The 16,899-nt window shown below is 38.2% G+C and overlaps 1 protein-coding gene across 2 annotated transcripts in view; it reads right to left on the bottom strand.

The window, feature by feature from the left end:
* Positions 1 to 175: 175 nt before the first annotated feature.
* Positions 176 to 16,899, bottom strand: part of LOC117391627 (ras-specific guanine nucleotide-releasing factor RalGPS1-like) — a 30,711-nt gene continuing 13,987 nt past the window's right edge. For both annotated transcript variants that reach the window (XM_033989478.2, XM_055231512.1), the window contains exons 9-20: positions 10,187 to 10,324; positions 9,974 to 10,067; positions 8,714 to 8,781; positions 5,122 to 5,248; positions 4,675 to 4,826; positions 4,560 to 4,611; positions 3,833 to 3,913; positions 3,430 to 3,532; positions 3,257 to 3,349; positions 3,082 to 3,187; positions 2,909 to 3,000; positions 176 to 2,826 (exon numbers count right to left, since the gene is read on the bottom strand). In XM_033989478.2, the coding sequence (XP_033845369.1) occupies positions 2,797 to 2,826; positions 2,909 to 3,000; positions 3,082 to 3,187; positions 3,257 to 3,349; positions 3,430 to 3,532; positions 3,833 to 3,913; positions 4,560 to 4,611; positions 4,675 to 4,826; positions 5,122 to 5,248; positions 8,714 to 8,781; positions 9,974 to 10,067; positions 10,187 to 10,324 (1,136 nt within the window). In that variant the 3' untranslated portion in view covers positions 176 to 2,796. The remainder of the gene's footprint in view (positions 2,827 to 2,908; positions 3,001 to 3,081; positions 3,188 to 3,256; positions 3,350 to 3,429; positions 3,533 to 3,832; positions 3,914 to 4,559; positions 4,612 to 4,674; positions 4,827 to 5,121; positions 5,249 to 8,713; positions 8,782 to 9,973; positions 10,068 to 10,186; positions 10,325 to 16,899) is intronic.

Raw genomic sequence — 16,899 nt, 5'->3', positions numbered from 1 at the left:
TCCTGATTATTCTCAATGAACCAACATCAATATGTCCACACTGTTAATTCATACTACAGCACTGTTTAAAATGTTTTGTACAGTAATAAATCAATGGTAAAACATGGAGTGAATCTGTTCTGTCCAGCTTGGCTATGTTCACTATATTTTAATGGTCTAAAAAATGAAAAACAAGTTTGTATGTACATTTTATTCAGAATCAATATCATGACACTGAAAAATACAACCACAAATAGCAGTGCTATATGTAATAAATTAAAGAAAAAAAAAAAATCACACATTCCAACACAATTCAGTGGTTTGTTTTCATTTATGACACTAGAAACTTGCACACATGCTACTCATGAACTGAACTTGATAAAATTGAAGTATATTAAAACTATAAAACTATATAAAAATAATAAAAAACAGATGTAAAGTAAACACAGTTTAAAGCAATACTTCATGGACAAGTATTTGTCACTACTACACATTTAGATCTGAGCAGATCATGTGTAATTGGATTGGCAGGTTAAAACACCAAATGAAAACTATAAGAATACATATTTTAATGGTAAAAGTTTTTTCCTCTAATGATTTGATTATTTAGTTACAGGATGTCAAAATGACAGGCCTGTTCAAATGGATTACAAACATTTGAAGCAACATGCCTCATAAAAGTGCTCAGAATAAAAAAGTCAAACTGTGCAGAACATTTGTACAGCCCAGGCCTAGTCACAGATTCATTTGGGTATTTTTTTTTTTTTATATTCTTCATTAATCAAACAAGGATCTTTAGCTAGGATATTATTTTGACACATCTTGCGAAAAAAGTTCTTTCATTTGAGCAGCAAGTGAAAAAAACAGTAGTCACTGTCACAAGGAATACAAGAAATATGTATTATTATTAAAACAAAGCAAATTAAAAATCAAATACTGGTAATAGCCGACATTCATACCAAGTGAATGGAGCTCAGTGATCGCCCAGCCTCGGTTCCAAAACTCTCATTTTACCCATAGACTGTCTGGAAAAAAAGTTATTCATTATATATAACTAAAGCTTGCTCCTCAGGGTTAATCAGCTACATGGTAACTAATGACCACAAAACCTATCATTTTATTTAAAATCAGTTTCTGAAACATTATAAACCGCAAAGTTATTTAAGCATTTTGAAGTTTGCGTTTTAAATTTGCTTTTAGGATTTAAAACGACCGCATTATGGATATTAGTTACCATGTAGTTCTGCCGCCGTGATAACTTTGAACTCTTAATATTTGAAGTCTATGGGAAAAATGTATGTAAAATTGAGAAATTAAAACCGGAGCAGACGTTCACTGTTGAACTCTATTAGCTGAGCACCTCAAAAATTACATGTAGGCTGTTCATCAGTGTCTCTATAGTTTAAAAAAATAGTATCAATACATCTCATGTGTTTTTTTACTGACGCGTAGCAATCAGTAATTACATAAATGTTGGACATTTTAAAATGATTGACAGTAACTTTGCAGGTGTAATTATTTTGGCTCAGATTAAATGACATTTACTTTGCGATTAGAAATGTAACAGCATCAGTGGCCTTGTTCACATGCACACCAAAATCTGATTATAATCTGATTGTAATCTCATTTCTGGACCTTTAAGATTACTTAAATGTAAACTGCAAAATCTGATGCGAGTAATCAGAGGGACCATGATCAGAAAGAAATCAGACTATTTGGCTGTTTACATGTCATTTAAATGAATAAAAAAAAAAGTTGATATTAATCAGTTTTTGAGACAGTATGTAACTACAGCCAGTGAGATACATTTAAGAAACTGTGTTGGTGTCACAATACTTAAGAACATAGTGCAGTTTATACTACATTAATGTTGAAGAGTGTGATATCGTCTTGGATTTTAATCGTGGTAAAGTTGTGAAGCAGCAGATGAATAATGTTTAAACTTTGTTTGGTCTAATTTGTGTCCAGGACAGACATATATTTAAAATGTTTTTCTCCTTCTAGAGGCTTGTTATACAGAATGACACGAAAGTACCTTTACACATATAGTATGTCAAATACGCAAAATAAGCATTTAAAATAAATACAGTATTTACAAGGACATGATTGTAAAAGCTAGGTTCTTTAGTAAATTGCTTTAGTTTAGACAAGCATGAAAATTTGTTGTTTTGAGAATGAATGAACTGGACATCACTATTATGGTTATGGTTTCCCACCATTATACTTTTCTTTGTGGCCACAGTATCCCATGTTATAAAGTATCCTTCAGTTAGAACTACATCAGGACTACTACCGGCTGAGGTAGCAAAGGGAAAATACACACAATTTCTTCATTTATCAGATATTAGATATCCAGTGTTCTTGTTCTTCTTGCTTTTTGAACATCTGTTAGCCACATCACACACACACACACACACACACAACAGAACAGATATCACTGTTCCTCCTTCTTAAGATGATAGCTGAAATGCAAATTTTACAAAATTGTTCATTATTATTCACATCATTAGTGTTTCATAACAGTCCCAATAACACTGAATACAGATGTTGGGCACACTTAAGCTAACACTGTTCTCCAGGCATACGTGCTGAAGCTGCTCTCACTTCAGCAGAAACCCAACATGGGCCAGGGCACGACGCTCACTCGCATCTTCACAGCAGCATCACATCAACAGTGAACAACAAGCTTAGAGCAAATACACACAGGGCACCTCACGTCTTCAGATGAAAGGTGCAACAATACGCCCATCCACTCTGCACTTTCTGTTTCAGTCCAAGCAGCTTTGGCATAGAAATGTCCCCAAACTGAGTCCGCCATCACTCAAATGACATCAGGTTTGCTGGTATCTGTGGAAAGAATACAGTGTATGCAATGAGAAGAAACTAGCTAAACAACACTAAACTTAACTTGGGCTCTACTGTTTTGTACCTGAGGTCTGCTGCTTCTACTTGCTTCCTCCAGATTTTTGTGCCAGATGATCGCTGAAAACCTGGATCCTGTCTGGAACTTGTAAACATTGCCTATCAGGAGATTTAAATGAGATGAACAAAACTCACATACCAACAAAATAAAGAAATTATTTAGTAACACCTATACGGTACCTTTATCTGGGTCATTTAGCTGAAATATGTTAGGTCGAGCAGGGTCGTCTGGTAGTACCACCATCCACCCAGTCACACAGACCTTCTTACAAGGACTGGACTTGTACTAAGCACATATAAAACGTATTATACAATCCTTTAGACATATTAAATTAACTAATAATTACAAACTTACATGTTTTCTCTCAGAGGCTCTAAGTGCTTTTGCACCATAAAAAGTGAGTGTTGATCCTGATAGAGAAATCCAAAACCTTGTCCAGGATGACAACTACAAACAGAAAAATATAATGCTTTCAATTGTCATTCCAAGGCCTGTTGTAATGACAAATACACATCAAAATATTTCACCTTGGGTTTGCGCCCCTCTTTTAGCAGTGTTTTCCTCCGTAGTGGACCCTCTATGGTCACATTACTGGGCTCACAGCAGTTGTAGCAGTTTCCAGGAGAAGAGCTACGAATTAAATTACAAACAAAGGTAAAGCTACGATTACAACAGATCTTTATTTCTTTTCTTCTTGTTTCATTAGTTTCGGACAGAGATGCATTTTCAAGACAAAAACTCAAGACAAAAGATACTGAAAATGGACACTTATCTAAAGCATATAAAGGAATTATGTAGAACGTATGGAGGTATATAATATGTATGTAATCAGTGTGTGGATAGTACCATAAGGAAGCAGTAGGTTAGGACGTAGACTCAGTCAGTGAGATGGAAACAGGAGCGAGTCAGTGGTTATTTGGCAGATTGTACCTGAACACATAGCTCCGACTGCGGGGCGAGGTGCGCAGCGGGACTCTCCAGTTTGGGCCCAGTGTGGCGTACATGCGGCTCCTGTTTTTCACAGTGTTACAGTCAATGCTCTGCCTCCTCACATCAAAACAGTTCCCACTGTGGAGTGTTTTAAGTCTCATCTTAAGACCCACTTTTACTCTCTGGCTTTTAACTCTGCATGAGTTGTATGATCCTCTGTTGTCTTTGATGGATTTGTTCCTTTTGATTTTATTTGCTTGTTTTATTTGATCTTATTGTTTTATTGGTAATTGTTTTATTGCTTTTATATACATATTTATTATTTTAATTTTGCTATTTTATTCTAGTCTAAATGTTGATTTACTTAATTAGTTGTTTTATTTATATGTGCAGCACTTTGGAAACTGCATTTATTTGTGAAATGTGCTATATAAATAAAGTGGATTGGATTGGAATGTGGGATCAAACAAGATATTTTCTCTTAAACTTCACAGGAGAATGTATTGCACTCATATAAGCACTCATCACAAAAATTTATATTAACACACACACAGAGCAGGTTTTCACTGACACATTTTATATACTTTTATATAGCACTGAATGTCTAGTGATCATATCAGATCAGCGTTTATTCACCAAATGCTGAAAAAAACTAAAAATTATAATAACCCCCCCCCCACACACAATTTTTATATATAAATAAAAATAATGAGTTATGTTTGCTCACCTCTCTCCTATCCCAGGAGACAAGTCTTCACCAAAAGAACTTTCACTGCTTCCTGTTGATGTAAATAGTTTATCAAAAATATGTTTATGTTTTAGTGAAAGCATAATAAACATACCAAGTGACAGGCCATTGGATACTGAAATACTGTGTGGATCATTTCTGACGGGGCTCTGGGACTCCAAAAAGCTGTCATCCAGCAGGTGGCGTGGTTTCTCTATGGGAAATGTGGCACTGCGGCTCTCAGACATACCATACTGGCACATCATACTGTGGACAAAGTAATCCTTATAGTCAGCTCATCTTTAGTCTAGGTACAGTGGATGGGAAGATATGATTTCACAACTGATTTTCATCATTCATTTTCCCAAAGATCTTTCTAATGATTCAAATCTTTGGGGTTTAAAAGGCAAATGACCATAAAGTGACCATATTCAATTTAGAAAACCACAACAAAAACTTCACCAAAATGATACAGAAAAATAAATGGTAATTTTACTTCAAAAACCACAAGTGTCCCCCCCACTGCTGAGCTCCATAGATGGAAAGAAGCAGTGCTACTCACTTGTTTCCTAGACTGTGGCTCTTCCTGTGATGAGATGGAGGAGGGGTGGGGATGCGCACACCCACAGACGCATCAGGACATGTTGGCCGCCGGTTGTACCTCATGGACACAGAGACCTCAGACAGGCCTAAAACACAAGTAGTTATTGAAAGCAATTGGCAAGGACAAGATTTGTGCTAAAATATTCAAATTCATTATGGCATGAAGCCTTTATCAACAGCTTTGATGTTGAGATTTTTTTACCAGTGTTTTCCCTGGGAATACTACAACATACATTAAGCAACCGTACAATGGCACAAACTCCAACTTCTGTCTAGAATACTGGAAATCGAATTTAAAGTAATTTCAAAACTAATCGTCAACACAGAAATATGTTACTTTCCCCTAGTGCTACACAATTAATCAGATATGAATCAAGATCAAGGTTCAGTCATCAGCGTGAGTGTTTTTAATCAAGGGTTCTACAGCCAATCCTCTGTCACTAAAGGCATGTGGTTTGGAGCAGAATTTGCACTTGGGAGGAAGAAATTGGCTTATTTTTTTGTGTTAAGTGGCTCTCAGTCCATTATGTGTATTTTCATGAAATCAATATTGACAGACATTTTTATTTTGTATGTAAAGAGGGAAAATAAAATCTAACCAAAAATCAAGCTTGATCAACTTTTGTCATATTGTCTGGCCTTAATTGTTGAGCTGCATCTGCCTAACATGAAGACAATCATTAGTTCTCTATGAAATGCTTAGCACAGCACACCATACTCACATGTTGATCTGGTTGGTAAAACCCATGAATTCCAAGTGGTGGTATAGTATGGAATCTGCTCAAGTTTGTGAGCAAGACTCTCCTGTTAACAAGAGGGAAACTTTTGCTCATCTACAACTGGATAATAACAATAATAATTTGGTGCAGTTATAGTAGTAGGAGTCTGTGTAATGTGGCTTATAAAGTGACCCCCTGAGGCAGATGGGCCTTAATGTGCTTTAATTAGTAGAGTCAGAGCTAATAACTATGTGGTTTGTGTGCATCGTCAGCAGTGATCGCACTTAAATGAGGAAAGTATTTTATTTTGGCAACAATTTGAGCTTTTGTAAACACTATTACACTATTTTGATTTTATAGTGGTTTGCGGTAGGGATTTTCTTTCCTAAATGTGAAATGAGCTCCCTGTGTCAGTTTTGTTATTTGTAAGATGTGAAAATCCTTTCGGCAAGAGCTTGTAAAGAAGCCATTTCCAGAAGATTAATGTTCACTTGAATTCATGAGCTGCTCTGTGCTTACTCAGCTCTTTCATCTGAGCTCAATGATAAAAGTGTTTGTTATTTCTGCTTGGATTTGATACAAGTTACTAGAAATGAAACATTGAGCTGCTATTTCATTTAGGAGGCCTATTACATAACTTGTGTTCTGTCTGTCTTATTACATTTTTTCCTTATTTTTCCTTTTTTTTAGACCGACGTTAACATCTGTCATGTGACTACAGATGAATTATATGCATTATCCCTGAAATAAATAAATAAATAAATAAATAAATACAAGAGTCATCACTGCATAGTTCGCTGATGTCATTAAAACGCCTCACGCGATGTGCTTCTCAAAGGAGTATGTCAAGTCTGATCCAAAAACTAAATGAGAACATATTTCATGTAATGTTTGTTAAGACTATTATCATTTCATTTCAGGGAACATGTTTTGCCCCAAGTTTTAATAAAGATATATATCTTAAGCTTAGTCACAGAAACCAAATAAACCAGCATTTTACTTCCTCATACTTCAGAAAGTAAAAATCACGGCCAACGTGCTACAAAGCCTTTGGAACCCACTTTGACGATGACAGTTTGTTTTGGCCGTGCCCGAGAAGCTGGAGCTGTGAAATGTAAAACTTTAATTTCACCCTCTCAGCCATAACACATAGGACTAAAATGTGTCTTAAGTGGAAGCAGACAAAAAGAATGGTCGCCACAGTAACAGCAGCAAACAAACCCCCACATGTGGCGGGTCATGTGGACATGAGACTATGGAAAGTGATCAGTGTGGTCCCTGGACACACTGCTGTAATCACGGAGCTATTAACGGCTCTGTTCATGGGACAATTTAGTCAGCTCCAACTCTACACACTGCACAATTAAACTATTTACCTGAAATATGATCACTTTTTAACTACGCACTTGATTTTACTTTCAGTTGCAGGCATTACAAGCCTCTACAGACAATACTGGTATGTTGTTTATAACTGAATAAATAACAGACGTGAGTGAAGATTACAGACCAAATACATTTTCCCTATTTACAGGCAAAACCTTCGCCTAACACAAGCAGCTCCACATCTGCAAAACACTGTGCAAACTTTAAGTACATCCTGGATACGAAGCATTCTGTTTATTTTTAAGACTTAACAGATGCATGTTTGAAAACTTTAAATGTCTCGTGTTTGGAAAATGATGCATCCAGAGGTCAAGCTGATGTTGCCACGGCGATGCTCAGTGAGGCCAACAAATGACTGTGGTACAATAATGCTTCATATCGATATTCGTAGGATTCAGAGTGATGAAAAATCAGCACAACAATTCAAAATAAAATATTCTGTTTTTTTGAATGGTCCTAAAAATGTCTCTGTAGAGGCCATTTTTGTCCTACATGTATTTAAGGTGTTTGGAGGACTAGAGTCTTGAGGCGCATAGCTAGGCCTGATTACTCTTTGTGTGGGAGCTGTACAGAGCTTTGAACCCATTTTTTGACCATGTGAAATATAATTTAGTGTGGAATAAGCAATATTCTGTAAGTTTGCACATTGAATCTATCTATTTTCACCTTAGGCACACAAGTCCGTTATAGCGGCAACTTGTGGATTTGAAACTACCACTACAGTCCCCTTTAAACTGGAAGCTGAAACCCATGAAACCAACACGCATTATGTTTCAAATCACTGTAAAATTGCTTAATAGCTGTAGTTTTTTTATGGGTAGTATACAATGAATGGAACTAAAGCGCGACAAGCTCTAACTTAAGTAGAAATAATGCGCTCTTAAAGTTACTCACACCGTATTTCGAAAACCACTGATCTAGTAGCTGATAGTATAATAGTAAAATAGATTGAATGCAATCGGTTCAAGATGCTAGTTTCTCAATTTCCTGCAATCACGTAGACGTCCCACTCAGAAAAAGGTGGTACTTTGATGTGGGTTATCTTTTTTCATTAGTTTGACCTAAACCCAGCTTGTGGTGTGTTCCAGATGCATTACCTCACCACAGTCTCCCTCAACACACCACAAACATGGCTCGAGCAATAGAGACTGGGTGAGGTTGTCACGTTTTCACTTGGCAGGCGATGAAGAGCAGCCTTGTGGTTATTCTGCTTTATCGACAATTAGGTAAGGGATTTTCCTCTTGAGTTTACCATGAGCAGTAACTTTTAAAAACTTAATAGACAAATAAATAGACAGAAATACAGTTTAATTTCCGCAAACCTAAAATGAAGTCACAGAAGTGCCCTAGCGCCTTTTTGAGAGGTGTACGGAAAGCTGAGATACCAGATATTGTGGACACAGCTGCCAATGTTTAGTCTAAAGATGATTGGATCTAACAGTCTTGTACCTGCGAGGTCCTCTTTAGATGAAGCAATGCGAGGAGAGCTGTTGCCAGGTTCAATCTTCAGAGAGATCCTACAAAGAGACAAGCTTAATACTGACTTGAACAGTGGCAGCAGCAAATAATTTAAATTACACCGGATTTAATAGTTAGTTTTACATGTAATAATCAACATAATCAACAACATAACAACTAGAATATTTGAGAAGAAAATTATTTTGGTCATTTGTTGTGAAGTGTCATACTAAATCCTTTGGCTTTTCACTAACAATAAATGGGCAGAGACAGTTAACAATAGGCACTAAAAGCTGAAATTAATCTCTAAAATAATCAGTATTTAGTGTAGCATTGGCTTATGACCGACCTCACATGTAACAGAACCTAAAAAGCAATGTGTCATTTGCTAGAAAATATCTTAATCATGCACTATGTTTCACCAGTAATCTAATCAGAAAATTCTAACTATCTTTTACGCGCAACTCTCTGTCATGAAGGCGTTTCAGTGTTTGTACAGTGTAATGTGTCTGGCAAAAAAAACCCACAATGACACAATCACTTATTTTTTGTTGATATCTCTATTGGTTTACTATTACATGAGCCAGCTTCACTAGAATGTGTTTAATGACACATTCTTGAGCACTTTTGGTGGAATACCTAGTGTCAAAAGCACGTACAAATTCAAACACTCCTCAGACTTGCCGAGTTCAGACGTGTTTTGCAATGTGTAAACTATTATTCAGTAGTAGTATATGTATGGCTTATTACAGGTTAATTTAACTGAAAGGCCGTGCAGTGTTTTTCTTATGAAATCAGCCTAATTATATTGGAAAGTGTGTTCCTTTACCATTTACAAAAAGTTACATAATCTGGCAAATGAATAAAACTCCACCTTCTATTTAATTTGGTAGCAAGATGGAACAAAAAAAGCCCAAGCAAAAAGACTGAATAATCAGTCGAGCTATGTCTGCTAAGATCAATGCACTGCTGACAAAAGGGCCGAACCAAAGTTATCAAAGACCTGCCAAGAGAGAGTTCAACAGCAAAGCCACAGAATCCTGTGATGACTGCGCGTCTGAGAAAGTCATCAGCAGTGAGTGCTTCATGAGGACACAGATAAACAGCTCAGTGTTTGTTTCCTGTGCACCTCCCCTGTCTATGAACACCTGTGGACTAATATATTCCTATAGCAATTATTGAAATCGTGAGATTTTCATGTTCATTTTGTCATTTTGTTTCTTTTTTCCTTTTTTTGTTTGTAAAACCTACTTAAAGTTGTCATCCTCCACAAACTTCTGCAGCTCCTCGATGTAGCGGACAGACATGAGGTACTTCTGGACGTGCGGCAGGGTCACCAAGTGATCTAAGGGGGGGCAAAAATATTGGGTTTGTGATGCAGAACTAATAAATGGCACAAGAAGCAATACGTGACAGTAGAGTCAAATGCACTCAAGTTAATTAGTGAAAGTACGCACAGCTTACCATAGTTACAGGACATTTGCAGATCTGAAATGACTCTCAGAAGGTTGTTCATCTGATTGGCTCTCTGCTCAGTCTCGATGATGCTGTCTGACGCAGGATAGGCGGAGTCTATGTAGATCATGTCCAACAGGTAGATCCCTGTGACAGAAAGACACATTATGAGAAGAACTGAACAATAATTCATTTGTCCCATGGAACTTAAGCTGAAAAACTGAAAGATCTGATGTGGTCTGTTTTTCCTTTGGTCAACTGTGTTACCAGAAATGTGTCATAAAATAAATGCCAATGTGCGATGAGTCACAAACTTTCCTATAATTTGTCTTAATTAGTGTGTACAGTTGTTTATAAAGCTGAGTAGAAATGTTCCAAATGTCAGATATATCAGTGTGTATATATATATATATATATATATATAAAATATGTGTGTGTATGTATATGTGTATATATATATATATATATAAAATATGCGTGTTTGTTTGTATGTATATATGTGTATATATATATATATAAAATGTGTGTGTGTGTATACATATATATATATATATATACACACACACGTGTGCGTATAATATACACATATATTTTATATATGTATAAATATTATGCGTGCATACGTACGTACGTATGACATACACACACACCTGCGTATCATTCCAGCAGTGCATATATTTAAGTGCATATATGTATATTTGTTTAACAGAATAGCCAAAGCAGATCCATGGACGTCATGTCCGACCACCAACAAACATGAGGGTGGCCAGCATATAAATTCTTGAATGAAAAATGAATGGGTCTCATGGGATTATTCTTATGTTCAACTTTCCAAATAAAACCAATAATCACAGTTTCTTCAAAGCTGGCTTTATGGTACATTGGAAAAACCTTGAGTGACAGTCTTGTTGGTCTTTGAGTAACATCTTTTCCAGTTAAAACCACATGAATTATATTATATTAGGGTTTAATTGAGAGCAGGGTGGCCTCCCAGTCAATGACAGGGCAAATGAAGGGCCTGTACAATATAAAGGAGAAGAACACAATGATAATGTAATGAGTTATTTCAATGGTAATATGGATAGATTTCATTCAGTGACAATAAAGGAATCAAAAACACTACTCAAAACTCCTTCCGTGTGACTGAGCTCCTCATCCCATTTCTAAGGGAGTGCCCAACCATTTTTATCCCTACCTCTTCACACTCTACTGCAAACTGCATCAGTGCCTGCTGCAGGTCTTGGTTTAATGAAGCCATTAGGGCAAGATCATATGCAAACAGCAGAAATGAAATGCTGTGGTCCCTGAACCGGACCCCCTCCGGCCCCTGGCTCTGCCTAGAAATTCTGTCCATAAAAACAATGAACAGAACCAGTGACAAAGGGCAGCCCTGATGGAGTCCAACGTACACTGGGAACAGGTCTGACTTACTGCCGGCAAAGAGAACACAGCTCCTGCTTCAGTCATACAGGGACCGATCAGCCCTTTGCAAAGGGCCCTGGACCACATACACCCAGATCACCCCCTTAAGGACACCACAAGGGACACGGTCGACTGCCTTCTCCTGATCCACGAAGCACATGTGGACTGGTTGGGCAAACTCCCATGAATCCTCGAGCACCTGAAGGAGAGTTGAGCTGGTCCAGTGTTCTGCAACAGGGATCAAAACCACACTGCTCCTCCTGAATGCGAGGTTCGACTATCGATCAGATTCTTCTCTCCAGTAAACTGGAATAAACCTTACTTGGGAGTCTAAGGAGTGTGATGATTCCCCTGTAACTGGAATACACCCTCTGGTCCCCCTTCTTAAACAGAGAGACCGCCACCCTGCTCTGGCAGTCCAGAGGTACTGTCCCCAACTGCCACAGGATGTTACAGTGGTGTGTCAGCCAAGACAGCCCCGCAAAATCCAGAGAATTTAGATACTCAGGATGGATCTCATTCACCCCTGGAGCCTTTCCAATGAGAAGCTTGTCAACCACCTCAGTGACATCAGCCAGGGTGATGGATGAGTCCACTGCTTGGCCCATCTATACCCATCACCTGCCTCAGGATTACTACAAACCAACAAGGCTCAATAGGACTGCTCCTTCAGCCTGATGCATCTTTTAGTTCCGATGTCCACCACTGGGTTCAGGGATTGGCGCTGTGACAGGCATCTTACAACTATAATTAAAAGTGGCTGCATCAACAATAGAGGCAGAGAACACAGCCCACTTATACTCCATGTCCTCAGCCTCCCCCCCCAGGATCTGGGAAAAGCTCTCCTAAAGATGTGGGTTGAAGACCCTGCTGCTTTGTCTGCCAGGTCTGTCTGGCTTTTGTCTCCGCCAGCGGGTGGTGATCGGTTCACAGTTCTGCCCCTCTCTTGACCTGAGTGCCCAAGACCTGCGGTCAAAGGTCAGGTGACAGATGATGTCCTCGTGCTACGTGCACTAATGGACACCCTTGTGCTTGAACATGGTGTTTGTTATGGACAAAGTGTGACTAGCACAGAAGTCCAATAACAAACACCGCCTGAGTTCAGCTCAGGGAGACCTTTCTACCTGATCATCCTATTCCAGGTGTTGCTGTCATTGCCTACATGAGCACTGAAGTCCCCCAGTCTGTCCAGTACTCCAAGAAGGGTACTCAACAGTGAGAGACCTGTCCCACAGTATGGTCATACATGCATTTTTATTGGTCAGCTCTGACCCTTCACCAGAAAAGTTACATAGTGCACCTTTAAATAATGATTTATAGTTATACTGCATTCCAATCAAAGTGCATGCAGTTGTCATGTTAGGCTGTTGTTAAAACAAATAAACTAAATCCTTAGTGAGATCACAAGAGGAAAAGATTTCAGAGGAAAGGGTTCATTAAATGCCAGTCCAGAGCATTATTTAGCGTTTGTCTGGCTTTGCTCTTAAATCCCCAACTGTGTTTTGAAAAAGTATAATTAGAGACTCCTGGCTTCATTTAATAGCTCCACAGAACCCTTGTATTCACAATACCGGTTATGCATTTGTTTATACTGGGCAGCTGGTTCGGATGTTGAACATATGTTGACAACAATGATTGCTGTCACACAATAAAACAGCATCAAATAAAACCACTCACACACACAGCCCATGATTATGGTTTTCCTCAGAGTAATGTGCAGGTTTAACAATGTTGGTCTTATGTCGTAAACTGGTATGTTAACTGTGGTTAGGCCTAGAAATCCAGCAAAAATATGTAAGAAATTAACATGTGGTCTCTTCTAACATCTGTAGAAGCGAGCCTTAGAACTGCCATTATATCATACACAACTTCTGTGATCCAAAAAAGTCAACCTAGCAACCAATATCAATCAACTGACTTTTTCTCAAACTGATTTGTGTTAAACACAACTAATAACTACCTCACAGATGTGTACGTAAGCATCTATCCATGTGTTTTGCCAGAACAGTCCCAGTAAAAAGACATTTTAATTGAGTTTATCTAAGGTAAGACTAATACAGAGGATGTCAGGGAAAACAATAACAACAAAACCCCCATATAATGTCCAGCTTCCTCAAGAGGTCAGTGACGCTTGAACATGTTTGTACAAGAAGAGAATAAAATTAACACAAGCCTCATTTCATGCGAACAACTAAGGTTCCACAGATTGAGGATGGCTCAGTTTTATAAACACAGATAAACAGCAGAATTTGAATGTTTACACAAATAAAACCTGTATTTTGCCATTAAATACAGCTGTCAGTCCTCAATCTACTGTATCACATTTGGCATTTTGAGGATTTGGTCAATTTTGAAAGCTTTAACAACCATGTCAAGAATGTTATGTGAGAAAAGTTTTTTTTTTTTATGTTTTCTTATGACTAATCATCCAACAACTGTTAAGCTTTACACTGTAAATTTACCACAGGTGGAGTGAGTGACGTGGAAGACTTTTTGAGGCGAGACGGTGTTTAGTGGAAACATCTCCTGAGCTGCAGATAGGATGTGGAAAAGACGAGGTGTTTTACGAGGCCTTGGAAAGAGCAGAGGGCACAGGTGGACATGCTGGGGTATGTGCATTAATAAACGTAACAGAACTCCAGTAAAAAGAGCTGCAAACTGACTCTGCACCTGTGGAGGCGGCTCATTGTTGCAGCAAGTTGGCACCCAAAGTTACATTCATTTCATTATAAGCAAAGGATAATTAATGAGGGCACTTTCACAACATAGCTATGGAAATGATGAGGGGTTGTAGACGTACAACTCAGGAAATCAAATGCATTTAAATTTATTTACAAATGATTTTATCTATGCATCTATTTTAAGAAGAACATGAAAAATAAGTCCAAAACTTTGTTAGCTCATATGTTGGCAAGTACAAATAAATAAATAATTCTCTGCATCATCCAATTATCTTCCATTTCATTTTAATTCAAGTAGTATTTTACATTGTCAGGAACACTGTGTAGAACACCTCAGAATTCTAAATTAGCCTAATACACTGATGGAGATTTTAAAATGCTCTAAGTAAGTGGGCTTGGAATCACACAAAAGTACTGACATTATGGTTCGATTAATTAATTTATCAGTAATCATTCGGCAGTTATATTGTTTTGGTTTATGTATGTTTATGGATGTTTTTTATGCTTTATAACAAGGTGATTTTGACAGTTTGATTCGTAAAAGTGGCAAAGTGAGAAACATTTTCACACAGAAGTCTTGCCCCACAGGGGATGAGGTATAACAAAAGGTTAGATGCCACGGGTCAGAGGTCAGCGGTCCCAGTATTGAGGACAATACTGGGGCACCTGGGACACACGGTTTACCTGTGGTGGTTCTGCTTCGGTAGCATTCACCTATTTCCTGCAAAAGTCTTCTCACATGCTCAGTCAGTGTGTGGTCCTGCTCTGACATTAGAACACTGAACTGCTTAAATGGAGAGAAAACTGAATGAGGTTGACCCCGGTGCTCTGTCCACTGTGTTTGTCTTGGTTTAGCTCCTTTCTCAACATGACAAAAAGCACCTAAATATTTCTTGCCGAGTGATCTATGGGTGGGGACAGGCGCTATTCAGGCTCAGTACACGCTTTCATTTGTGTTTTAACTGAGAGGGAATCATTCAAGTTAATAGAGGACATTCTCGAACATGTGCTAGGTGCAACCTGGTGATACTGGATGATGAACATAGAGCTATACATGTTTTTTCTCAGTTAAGATTTTGGAGATGGTCCAAATGGTTCAGCACAGTTTAGAAACAGTAATTTCCTGGTCCAACTACAACATGACCATTAAGTTACTCTGAAAGCTTAAAGTCGTGTGTCTACTGGGTCCATAAAATATGAAAGACTGATGAGAGCAAAGGGAGTTGGAAAACACTAGTGGAAACATTGGTTAGCACCTTGGGCCGTGTCTGGACCCATCTCAAAGAGCTGCATTTCACGGTTTGAATAAACTGGGCTCAGATCATTACACCTCATCATAATTCAGAGTTAGAAAAAATTAGCACTGATACATTTCCATCTCCTCTTGTCCAGATCTTATGGATCAGAATAGCATCATTACTCAAACTCTGCTCTCAAAGTGGCTTTTAAAACTAAGGTGTAGAATTCTCCACCCATCTCCCATGCATTTCTTGTAGATTAGAACATATCAGCTAAAATGGCAGTACTTGCTCATTCATAACAATATTACACAATAACAATACTCAACAAATATTTTCCATAAAGGTTTCCCAGTCACAAGTGTGAAATTGAATGTCTTTCAGCTGCTCTCTAAAGTTTTGACATCTTCACTTCCTGTCCGGAAGGCTGACAAGACTCTAAATCATTAAAGCGACCACAGGCCTGTGTCTTTTTGCCGTTATCACTGGAAGTTGCTGTTGACAGAACACACCATAGATGGCCACACTAGAAAACATGTTGTTAAGTGTCACTCTTGTTGCTTTTTCACAATCTGGTGAATCAGAGCAAAAGAATCAAGGTGCAAAACACAAGTCTGAACATGCACCATTTGCATGCAATAGTTTTTAAGAATCTCATGTGAGAATAAAGAGATGTGAAGAATGGGCAAAAATATCAATGCTGCTTCATGACAGATGGCTGTTCTTTCAAAAATAGGACAAGAAGTGTTGTGAAATGTGAATAAATCAGATGAATGTGTCTCAATTCAGTATATCTTGCACAAAAGGGTTTCAATAATAAGCTTTTAACATGGCAACATAATAAACTATCTCTAAACTCTCTGTCCTGGGACAGTTCAATTTAAGCTGGAACAAATTAAAGTCACTTGGACACTGGTTATGGAAAGAACATTTTAAATAGTTGATATCACCACACAAAACAAAACAAAACATGTGAGTTCATACAACTTTCCCTGTCCAGGGAAACACAATTTCCAATGTTATACCATAAATGTTAATCTATATGAAATAAACAGTTTTTAATAGTAGACTGCCACAAGATCACGACAGTCATTTAGATCAACTTAGGTGACTGTGAGGTCCTTGAACATGTCTTTCAAAGTCAAAATAGAGTCAAGGGGTCAACCATCACATGCTCCAGTCCTGTCTCTAACCAGTCACTCCTGAAGACGCTTACATGAGCGTCTGGTCCGCAGCCTCCTGCTGATTTCCAACACAACAACGGGAACAAAGAAAAGATAGTGGGACTGTAAGGGACCAGGGCTTACAGGGGCACTGGGAGGAGGACTGCCCTGTGTAAGGGGGTGGAACAGGAGGCGTCCCGGCAGCTCACAGCTTCATT

The sequence above is a fragment of the Periophthalmus magnuspinnatus genome, chromosome 23 (genome assembly GCF_009829125.3).
Source record: "Periophthalmus magnuspinnatus isolate fPerMag1 chromosome 23, fPerMag1.2.pri, whole genome shotgun sequence".
NCBI classification, from domain to species: Eukaryota; Metazoa; Chordata; class Actinopteri; order Gobiiformes; family Gobiidae; genus Periophthalmus; species Periophthalmus magnuspinnatus.
This window is presented reverse-complemented; position numbering and strand designations above follow the sequence as displayed.